The sequence below is a fragment of the Ostrea edulis genome, chromosome 8, assembly GCF_947568905.1.
Source record: "Ostrea edulis chromosome 8, xbOstEdul1.1, whole genome shotgun sequence".
Classification (NCBI taxonomy): Eukaryota; Metazoa; Mollusca; class Bivalvia; order Ostreida; family Ostreidae; genus Ostrea; species Ostrea edulis.
In genome coordinates this window covers 820,001-832,394 of record NC_079171.1, presented here as the reverse complement: position 1 = coordinate 832,394, position 12,394 = coordinate 820,001, and the positions used below count along the sequence as shown (strand labels likewise).

Genomic DNA, 12,394 nt, shown 5'->3' with positions numbered 1-12,394 from the left:
AAATATTTTGAACTACTTGTGAAGCTGTTTTTCACTTACTGACAGGTTATAATCATTATAGAAGATTCATGATGTGTGTGACTGGTTAACCGGGAATGCGTACTCCTCACTTCAACTCACCTCTGGTATATCATGGGGTTCGTGTTTGCTCCTCTCGTAATTTTGTATTCTTCGTTCGATTGATGTAATTGTGCACTTTCCTTTATCTTTATCATTACCATGAACGATAGCGAACAGCAATCAATCTCATAACTCCTATAAGCAATACAACATAGATAGTTGGACAAACACGGACCCCTGGAAACACCAGAGGTGGAATCAGGTGCCTAGGAGGAGTAAGCATCCTTTGTCGAGCGGCCATAACTGCCATGAGCCCTATATATTGATCAGCTAAACGGTGTTATCCGTATTAGCACATGTATAAATGTGCTAATTTGTCAATAAAAGGTTATTGAACGATGAAGATAACGAACAGTGATCAACCTCATATCTCCTATAAGCAATGCAAAATAGAGAATTAGGAAAACACGGACCTCTGGACACACCAAAGGTGGGATAAGGTGCCTAGGAGGAGTAGACATCCCATGTCGACCAGTCACCCGCCGTGAGCCCTGTATCTTCATCAGGTAAACGGAGTTATCCGTTGTCAAAATCAGTGTGCCAATAACGGCCTAACAATTAGTATGAAACACGTCAGACAGCATTTGACCCAATGATAGGTTGTATTGGTATTGGTATTGGTTGTATTGATAAACTAGATCGTTATAACGACCATAAAATTTGCGAACAGCTGACTTTAAACGATACTGTTGGAACCCTACACCATCAACTTGTTTGTCAATAGCCTGTCTCTCTCTCTCTCTTTCTTTCTCTCTCTAGTTATATGTATACACACACACATATATATATATATATATATATATATATATATATATATATAGTTTGTAAATAAAGAATTCAGTATTTGATACAGTAAATACATCCAATAATAAAAGTCAAGAAACAAAAACTCGAATAACATTTCACTGTTAGCGCTTTCGGCTTTAATGCCTATTCAGACAGTACAATTACTTACGTCGTGATATGTTGACGTTACTTAGCAATATTATTTTATTTTATAAATGTCTGAAGAGGCATTAAAGCCGAAAGCGCTAACAGTGAAATGTTATTCGAGTTTTGTGTTTCTTGACTTTTATTATTGGATATATATATATATATATATATATATATATATATATATATATATATATATATATATGGAAAAGTGGCAAAATTTATGTCTCGCTAGAAAATCAACTTATTTCCTTATACATTTGTATTTCGAGATTTTGATAGGTTGTCTAGATCTTAAAGTTCGATAGGTTGTCTTGATAAGAGTACATGAGATCCATAGAAACTTCCTCTATCTGTCCAGTGATATTTCACCAGATTATAGGTCAAAGATAATAGAATCAACCTCTAGCTGTAATGAGAACTAGATTACAAGGGCACCAGTCAATCAATATCAAACCGGAATGCGTTCAACACTATACAGGTAGGATATAGTTATAGTGTAGCTCATTACACCAACATGTTATTCAATGGCTTGTTATGAAGCATGATTTTCAATTTCTTTGTGAAATATATTTCTGTACTATATCTTGTTTCAAATTAACGCCTTTTCTGTTAAAGGTTGTTTCCTTAAATTTAAGAAACGTTAACAGATAAGCATCTCAATTTTCGTGAACATTTTTTCTAAAAAGATTTGAACGTCTATCTGAGTCTTTAAGGCATGTTTTATCGAATATTCATATCATGCACCAAATCACAGCAAAATCTAGACTCTAAAATCTCTTTTTAGCAAACAGAGCAATTGTTTATCATTCTGGGAAAAATAACAAAACAATCATATCAAATAATTGAGAGCTTGCATTATTTTTTCGATAATGAAATCATACCTCATACGAGATTCTTAAACGAACGATTAGATACAATGTTATTGCAGTGCCTCACCTTAAATGTTAACAGAATTCCAATGTTTGTCCATCACGTTTCAGTTACTTAGATTAAGCCTGTCCTCAAAAGACAAAATACTAGTTTTATTCTCTGAATTATTTCTAGTTATGTATATAAATATCTAGTAGTCAATAAATGTAAGTAATGTGTGAAAGGTCAAGATGACGAACAGTGATCAATCTCATAACTCATGTAAGCAATGCACAATAGAGAGTTTGGCAGACACGGATCCCTAGACAATACCAGAGGTGGGATCAGGTGCTTAGGAAGAGTAAGCATCCCCTGTATTGTGTATTCAATAGATAATATGAAACACGGAATGAAAATATGTCATTCAATTAACTGCAATTTCACAGAAGGAAACGTGACCTATCTACAGTGTTCAGTGTGTATTAGACAGTTTATATTACACCTGTGTGATATTTGTATAATATACAGTTAGAGTATGTATATTACACCTGTGTGATATTTGTCTGATATGCAGTTAGTGTATATTACACCTGTATGATATTTATGTAACATACAGTTAGTGAATGTATTGTACACCCGTGTGATATTTATACAATATACAGTAATGTATGTGTATTACACTTTTATGATTTTATATGATATATAGTTCTTGTAATCTGATTTAAAACAATTACTTCCGTTTACATTATATAACTTGTAGAATCTCTAATTCCGCTTTCAATGAATAACTTGTGGAGTTCTTTATGTGTTATATAATAACTCGTGGAGTTTTTTATGTGTTATATACTTGTGGAGTTCTTTATGTGTTATATACTCTTGTGCAGCGTTATCCGGGAGTAATCTTTAGAGAATGAATTATTATATACTTACTAAATATGAATCTATACAGATTGACATCTTACACCTTTCATACAGTTTTCGTAATTAGTGTAAATATATGATTATATGATTATCACTGTTCGTTATCTCTACCTTTCATCTAGTTCTTATAATCCTAACATTCTTTTTCAGATTGTGTGTGCAACTTTCGCTTCTTATGGTCACATGGTTGTCAAAAGGTAAGTCCTTCATTCATTGGAAGAACTTTTAGAGCAGATGCAACGTCATCTAGAATTGACATAAATCGGATATCACGTCACAATCTAATTGTTACGGGAAAAATGATAAGAACATACGATCATTAGGCTTATTCGGGAAGCTCAAAAGAAATAATATACCGTGTGCCTTATCTCCAAGTCAAGAATGAAAGGCAAATATAACAGTGATCAATATCATAACTCCTACTAGCAATACAAAATAGATAGCTGAGCAAACACGGACCCCTGGACACACCAGAGGTGGGATCAGGTGCCTAGGAGGAGTAAGCATCCCCTGTCGACCGGTCACACCCGCCGTGAATCCATTCAAATAATACAATAATACTAACATACCATACCATTAATGCCTTCATGTTGTACAGAACGTTATATGTTCAGTCTTCTTTGCATAGTAGTTTTGACTACGGATTACTCCGTTTTCCTAATCAAGGTAAAAGAACTCACAACTGGTGTGACCGGACGAAATAGGAGTTGTACTCATCCGAGGAATCTGATCGCACCAATAATACATTAAGGGGTCTGTGTTTTCCATATTCTTAATTTCGTATTCTTTATAGGAGTTATAACATGATCACTGTTCTTTATCTTCACCTTTTCATGAATGATGAGGTTCAGGTCTACTATATTCAGCGGGTACTTCGTTCTGGAACTCGTTATTCCTTTTAAAGTGTCGTGATTGTACCAAACTGTATAACAAGAGACGGTTTGATGTCTCGTCATCAACTCTTTGGAACTACCTCTATCTTCCGCAAGATTTTCATGTCGAAGGTTAATCAGCTGTAATTAAAAGCAAACTTAAACCATATCTTTTTGAAATTGCATTTAATCTGTAATTCGGTAATCAATAAAAAAAATGTATGTAGTTTTGCTTTCCCATAGTTCTCCTCAGTTTTAGTTCTATTTCTTCACCCTTTTGATGCATTTCTTGTTCTCTGTTTCAATTTGTGTCAATTGTTAGATACGAAAAGCACTTTAGGCTAACTGTACATATAAATGTACAGTGATGATGATGTATGAGTGATGTTTAATTGTACATATAAATGTACAGTGATGATGTATGGGTGATGTTTAATTATACATATAAATGTACAGTGATGATGTATGGGTGATGTTTAATTGTACATATAAATGTACAGTGATGATGTATGGGTGATGTTTAATTATACATATAAATGTACAGCGCTGATGTATGGGTGATGTTTAATTGTACATATAAATGTACAGTGATGATGTATGGGTGATGTTTAATTGTACATATAAATGTACAGTGATGATGTATGGGTGATGTTTAATTGTACATATAAATGTACAGTGATGATGTATGGGTGATGTTTAATTGTATATATAAATGTACAGTGATGATGTATGGGTGATGTATAATTTTACATATAAATGTACAGTGATGTTGTATGGGTGATGTTTAATTATACATATAAATGTACAGTGATGATGATGTATGAGTTATGTTTAATTGTACACATAAATGTACAGTGATGATGTATGGGTGATGTTTAATTGTACATATAAATGTACAGTGATGATGTATAGGTGATGTTTAATTGTATATATAAATGTACAGTGATGATGTATGGGTGATGTATAATTTTACATATAAATGTACAGTGATGATGTATGGGTGATGTTTAATTGTACATATAAATGTACAGTGGTGATGTATAGGTGATGTTTAATTGTACATATAAATGTACAATGATGATTATGATGTATGGGTGATGTTTAATTGTACATATAGATATACAGTGATGATGATGTATGGGTGATGTTTAATTGTACATATAAATATACAGTGATGATGATGAATGGGTGATGTTTAATTGTAGATATAAATGTACAGTGATGATGTATGAGTTATGTTTAATTATACATATAAATGTACAGTGATGATGTATGGGTGATGTTTAATTATAAATATAATTGTACAGTGATGATGAATGGGTGATGTTTAATTATAAATATAATTGTACAGTGATGATATATGGGTGATGTTTAATTGTAGATATAAATGTACAGTGATGATGATGTATGGGTGATGTTTAATTGTACATATAAATGTACAGTGATGATGTATGGGTGATGTTTAATTATAAATATAATTGTACAGTGATGATGTATGGGTGATGTTTAATTGTAGATATAAATGTACAGCGATGATGTATGGGTGATGTTTAATTGTACATATAAATGTACAGTGATGATGATGTATGAGTTATGTTTAATTGTACATATAAATGTACAGTGATGATGTATGGATGATGTTTAATTGTACATATAAATGTACAGTGATGATGTATGGGTGATGTTTAAATGTACATATAATTGTACAGTTGTGATGATGTATGGGTGATGTTTAATTATACATATAAATGTACAGTGATGATGTATGGGTGATGTTTAATTATAAATATAAATGTACAGTGATGATGTATGCGTGATGTTTAATTATAAATATAAATGTACAGTGATGATGTATGGGTGATGTTTAATTATACATATAAATGTACAGTGATGATGTATGGGTGATGTTTAATTATAAATATAAATGTACAGTGATGATGTATGAGTGATGTTTGATTGTACATATAAATGTACAGTGATGATGATGTATCAGTTATGTTTAATTGTACACATAAATGTACAGTGATGATGTATTGGTGATGTTTAATTGTACGTATAAATGTACAGTGATGATGTATGGGTGATGTTTAATTGTAGATATAAATGTACAGCGATGATGTATGGGTGATGTTTAATTGTACATATAAATGAACAGTGATGATGATGTATGAGTTATGTTTAATTGTACACATAAATGTACAGTGATGATGTATGGGTGATGTTTAATTGTACATATAAATGTACAGTGATGATGATGTATGGGTGATGTTTAATTGTAGATATAAATGTACAGTGATGATGTATTGGTGATGTTTAATTATAAATATAATTGTACAGTGATGATGTATGGGTGATGTTTAATTACAAATATAATTGTACAGTGATGATATATGGGTGATGTTTAATTGTACATATAAATGTACAGTGATGATGTATTGGTGATGTTTAATTGTACATATAAATGTACAGTGGTGATGATATATGGGTGATGTTTAATTGTACATATAATTGTACAGTGATGATGTATGGGTGATGTTTAATTACAAATATAATTGTACAGTGATGATATATGGGTGATGTTTAATTGTAGATATAAATGTACAGCGCTGATGTATGGGTGATGTTTGATTGTACATATAAATGTACAGTGATGATGTATGGGTGATGTTTAATTATAAATATAAATGTACAGTGATGATGTATAGGTGATGTTTAATTGTACATATAAATGTACAGTGATGATGATGTATGAGTTATGTTTAATTGTACACATAAATGTACAGTGATGATGATGTATGGATGATGTTTAATTGTACATATAAATGTGCAGTGATGATGTATGAGTTATGTTTAATGGTAGATATAAATGTACAGTGATGATGTATGGGTGATGTTTAATTGTAGATATAAATGTACAGTGATGATGATGTATGGATGATGTTTAATTGTACATATAAATGTGTGATGATGATGTATGAGTTATGTTTAATTGTACACATAAATGTACAGTGATGATGATGTATGGATGATGTTTAATTGTACATATAAATGTGTGATGATGATGTATGAGTTATGTTTAATGGTAGATATAAATGTACAGTGATGATATATGGGTGATGTTTAATTGTACATATAAATGTACAGTGATGATGTATGGGTGATGTTTAATTGTAGATATAAATGTACAGTGATGATGTATAGGTGATGTTTAATTGTATATATAAATGTACAGTGATGATGATGTATAGGTGATGTTTAATTATACATATAAATGTACAGCGCTGATGTATGGGTGATGTTTAATTGTACATATAAATGTACAGTGATGATGCATGGGTGATGTTTAATTGTAGATATAAATGTACAGTGATGATGTATGGGTGATGTTTAATTGTACATATAAATGTACAGTGATGATGTATGAGTGATGTTTAATTGTACATATAAATGTACAGCGATGATGTATGGGTGATGTTTAATTGTACATATATATGTACAGTGATGATGTATAGGTGATGTTTAATTGTACATATAAATGTACAGTGATGATGTATGGGTGATGTTTAATTGTAGATATAAATATATAGTGATGATGTATTGGTGATGTTTAATTGTAGATATAAATGTACAGTGATGATGTATTGGTGATGTTTAATTATAAATATAATTGTACAGTGATGATGTATGGGTGATGTTTAATTATAAATATAATTGTACAGTGATGATGTATGGGTGATGTTTAATTGTACACATAAATGTACAGTGATGATGTATGGGTGATGTTTAATTGTACATATAAATATATAGTGATGATGTATTGGTGATGTTTAATTGTAGATATAAATGTACAGTGATGATGTATTGGTGATGTTTAATTGTACATATAAATGTACAGTGATGATGTATGGGTGATGTTTAATTATAAATATAATTGTACAGTGATGATGTATGGGTGATGTTTAATTGTACATATAAATGTACAGCGCTGATGTATGGGTGATGTTTAATTGTACATATAAATGTACAGTGATGATGTATGGGTGATGTTTAATTGTAGATATAAATGTACAGTGATGATGATGTATGGGTGATCTTTGATTGTACATATAAATGTACAGTGATGATGTATAGGTGATGTTTAATTGTACATATAAATGTACAGTGATGATGTATGGGTGATGTTTAATTGTACATATAAATGTACAGCGATGATGTATGAGTTATGTTTAATTGTACACATAAATGTACAGTGATGATGATGTATGGGTGATGTTTAATTGTACATATAAATGTACAGTGATGATGAATGGGTGATGTTTAATTGTACATATAAATGTACAGTGGTGATGATGTATGGGTGATGTTTAATTGTACATATAAATGTACAGCGATGATGTATGAGTTATGTTTAATTGTACACATAAATGTACAGTGATGATGATGTATGGGTGATGTTTAATTGTACATATAAATGTACAGTGATGATGTATGGGTGATGTTTAATTATACATATAAATGTACAGTGATGATGTATGGGTGATGTTTAATTGTAGATATAAATGTACAGTGATGATGTATAGGTGATGTTTAATTGTACATATAAATGTACAGTGATGATGATGTATGGATGATGTTTAATTGTACATATAAATGTGTGATGATGATGTATGAGTTATGTTTAATGGTAGATATAAATGTACAGTGATGATGATGTATGAGTTATGTTTAATTGTACACATAAATGTACAGTGATGATGATGTATGGATGATGTTTAATTGTACATATAAATGTGTGATGATGATGTATGAGTTATGTTTAATGGTAGATATAAATGTACAGTGGTGATGATGTATGAGTTATGTTTAATTGTACATATAAATGTACAGTGATGATGTATGGGTGATGTTTAATTATACATATAAATGTACAGTTGTGATGATGTATGGGTGATGTTTAATTGTACATATAAATGTACAGTGATGATGATGTATGAGTTATGTTTAATGGTAGATATAAATGTACAGTGATGATGTATGGGTGATGTTTAATTGTACATATAAATGTACAGTGATGATGAATGGGTGATGTTTAATTGTACATATAAATGTACAGTGGTGATGATGTATGGGTGATGTTTAATTGTACATATAAATGTACAGTGATGATGTTTGGGTGATGTTTAATTATACATATAAATGTACAGTGATGATGATGTATGAGTTATGTTTAATGGTAGATATAAATGTACAGTGATGATGTATGGGTGATGTTTAATTGTACATATAAATGTACAGTGATGATGAATGGGTGATGTTTAATTGTACATATAAATGTACAGTGGTGATGATGTATGGGTGATGTTTAATTGTACATATAAATGTACAGTGATGATGTTTGGGTGATGTTTAATTATACATATAAATGTACAGTGGTGATGATGTATGGGTGATGTTTAATTGCAAGATGTTGAAATTGCTCAGATATATTAGACTCCACTTTTTTGGCATACCGTTTCCCCTATAATAGCTCTAAAACTTCATATTTATTTCATATTTCAAACATTTCGGTTGAGCATCAATGAAGAGACATTATTTGTCGAAATGCGCATCTGGTGCATCAAAATTGATACCGTATAAGTTTTACATTACATATTTGTTGTACGGTGTCGGTATATGCGGTATCTATTTATCAATTAACCTTGATAACTGTGATGAAGGCTATATGAAGTACTTCATTAAAAATGAGTTCGTGATAACCCTGTTTTATGGTTTCACTTTGTAATATTTTGTTCGTTATAACTGTGTGTTTTTGTGCTACTTTGTTATATGCAGAGCTTCGTTATAAATGAGTTCGTTACAACTGTGTTTTACGGTATCATTTCAGTGGACAGTGGTCAAACTTGTCTTTCCTGTAAAGCCATCCCACAACCCACTGAGTGCTCCATAGTAACAAGATGTGGCGAGCATGAGGTAAGAGGGATTGTCTTTCATTCATTTTCGGATCAGGACCGGAACAGAATATCACAGTTGGTTAAAGGCTGGTTGGTTAGTTGCATATTGTTAAACGCTCGAGAATATTTCATTCATATGAAGACGTCACCATTGCCGGTGAAGGGCTGCTAAATTTGAGCCTTTGCACAGTGAAGTCCTTTCTTTCTCTTATCCAATAGCTTTACTTTGCCCAGCCCCTGTGTTATTTCAGCCTTGTCCTTTATTCAAAAGTTGATGAAAGTGTCATTCCTCCTTATCGAAGTCCCGCGGAAATCCGGGTTAAATAGGTCATCAGTACCCCTTGACTGTCGTAAGAGGTGACTAAATGGGGCGGTCCGTTGGATGAAAGCGCAAAAACAGAGACCCCGTGTCACGATTAAAATACATCCCTGCTCAAAGGCCGTAAGCGCCGAGAATAGGCCTAAATTTTGCAAAGCTTCAACGACAGGGGTGATGTCTCCATGATTAAAAAATTCTCAAGTCGGACGTTAAACAACATACAATCAATCAATATTCCGTTCCTATCTTTATTGTATAACATCTAGTATTTCTGCTGAAGAATTTTGTCGACAATTCATAGTTATTTCAACAGCATTTAATGTTCTGTGAGGATGATATCTGAATGCTTTCATTTTCTTTTTATACTCCTTTTAAGCAATGTTTTGTTCAGAAGTACGTCAACAATGATGGACATGTGAGATATGATCTTGGTTGTGCTTCAAACTTGGTAAGTAAAACTGACAGATGAATGGATCGACCAATCAATTGATTGAATAATTACCTGTTACACAGCAAATATCTGTATGACGGGAAATAAAGGAACTACGGCAAAAGCCATAGCTGTTTTATGTGGTTCCTACCCATTGTTAGGTCACTCCATCCATATTGATTTGGACTACAGGTTCCTCTAATTACGTGATCAAGATATAGGTATCACGGTGAGTGTGATCGGTCAACATTGAATGCTTCTTCCTCCTTGGCATCTAATCCCAAATACAGTTTGTCCAACAAGCATTGACCAATCTCATAAATCCCATAAAGCATACAAAATTAAAAGGACAAATACAGACCTCTGGACACACAAGAGGTGGGATCAGGTGCCTAGGAGGAATAAGCATCCCCTGTTGACCTGTCTCACTCGCCGAGAGCCCTATATTTTCGTAAGAAATCGGTCGGTCGGTTGGTTGATTGGTGTTTGCATATTAATTAATGTCCCTCTCCAGAATATTTACCTCATGGCATATGGAGACCGAACTATTGCCGGTAATGGGCTGCAAAAGCAAGGGGTACTGCGTACCAATTCTAACCCAGATTGCCACGGGATTATAAGAAGTTGAAGTAATCCGTAGTCAAAATCAGTGTAAGGAACGGTCTAACAATTGATATAAAACACGTCTGACAACATTCTACTTAATGACAGATTGTGTTTGCAAATAAAATCCTTATATCGACAATAGAATTTGCGAGATATATGCATATTTTATTTCTATAATTAGACATGTCACGTGATTCCAACCAAACGAAAACTCTCCAGAGTATCAGGGCCGGACACCGCCATCGTGTGTGAGGCATGTTGTAACGATACCAAGGTCTGCAACATTCAGGACCTGTGCGGAAGTCGGGGTAAGCCAACCGTGAAAAATTCGCTTTTTAAGGGGAGGTCGTTCAGATAGCATTCGTTCCCATGTAGAGATCGAACTTACTGTGATTTTTAATAGTGTGGTTCGGAAATAGATATTGATATTGTACACCTACTTCATTAATAAAATTTTTAAACTTTTCTCAGGAATTTACACTTATTTATATCATAAATTTCCACTTATCTGAATCATAAATTTACACTTTTCTAAATCATCAATTTAAACTTATTTAAATCCTAACATTTACACTTACCTAAATCCTAAATTTTCTAAATTATCGATTTAAAATTACCAAAATCACCAATGCAGAACAAATATATAATCTGTATAATTTCAAAATGTTTTCATAATTTCTTCCCTGATCCAATGGTTCAACACAGTATTATCAATAAAACAATAGTACATTTGTCAGTACATTTTGACAGTACATTTGCCAGTACATTTCCCTACAGTTTTACCTGAGAATGCGGGGAATATTTGTTTCTCCTGTAAATACCAACTCGATGCTGACGGTTGTGATCACATCGAACTCTGCTCCAGGGATAGGGTGAGTTCATTTAAAGCCTTCTCAAAAATAAAGTATAACATTCTTCCAAGTCTCATGTTTTCCATTACATGCTTACTAAGCCGGTCAGGGCACCTATTGCAATACTCTATGGTTTGGTCATTCGCTTAACAATCTCTATACTCGGTTCAATTTTCGACCCCAGTGTCATTTCAAACCTAAGACGTTTTCCAAGATATGTAACGTAAGCAATGACTGTTCCTTTAACAAGCGTGACATTGATAATGAATGTTCCTTTAACAAGCGTAGGACATAATAGAAAGGTAAATATAACGAACGGTGATCAATCTCATAACTGCTATAAGCAATACAAAATGGATAGTTGGGTACACGCGGACCCCTAGACACACCAGAGGTGGGATCAGGTGCCTAGGAGGAGTAGGCATCCTCTGTCGACCGGTCATACCCACCGTAAGCCCTGTATCCTGATCAGGTAAACGGAGTTATCATAATTATGTGAATATCAAAAGTTTTTTGGATGTGACATTGAAATCGGAGGT

General features: G+C 32.7%; 1 protein-coding gene across 1 annotated transcript in view; it reads left to right on the top strand.

Annotated features, from left to right (window-relative positions):
- Nucleotides 1-1,497: 1,497 nt before the first annotated feature.
- LOC125662145 (uncharacterized) overlaps nt 1,498-12,394 on the top strand; it is a 26,295-nt gene continuing 15,398 nt past the window's right edge. The window contains exons 1-6 of the mRNA XM_056146808.1: nt 1,498-1,534; nt 2,977-3,023; nt 9,583-9,668; nt 10,345-10,416; nt 11,186-11,312; nt 11,782-11,876. Of these exons, the coding sequence (XP_056002783.1) occupies nt 1,515-1,534; nt 2,977-3,023; nt 9,583-9,668; nt 10,345-10,416; nt 11,186-11,312; nt 11,782-11,876 (447 nt within the window). The 5' untranslated portion in view covers nt 1,498-1,514. The remainder of the gene's footprint in view (nt 1,535-2,976; nt 3,024-9,582; nt 9,669-10,344; nt 10,417-11,185; nt 11,313-11,781; nt 11,877-12,394) is intronic.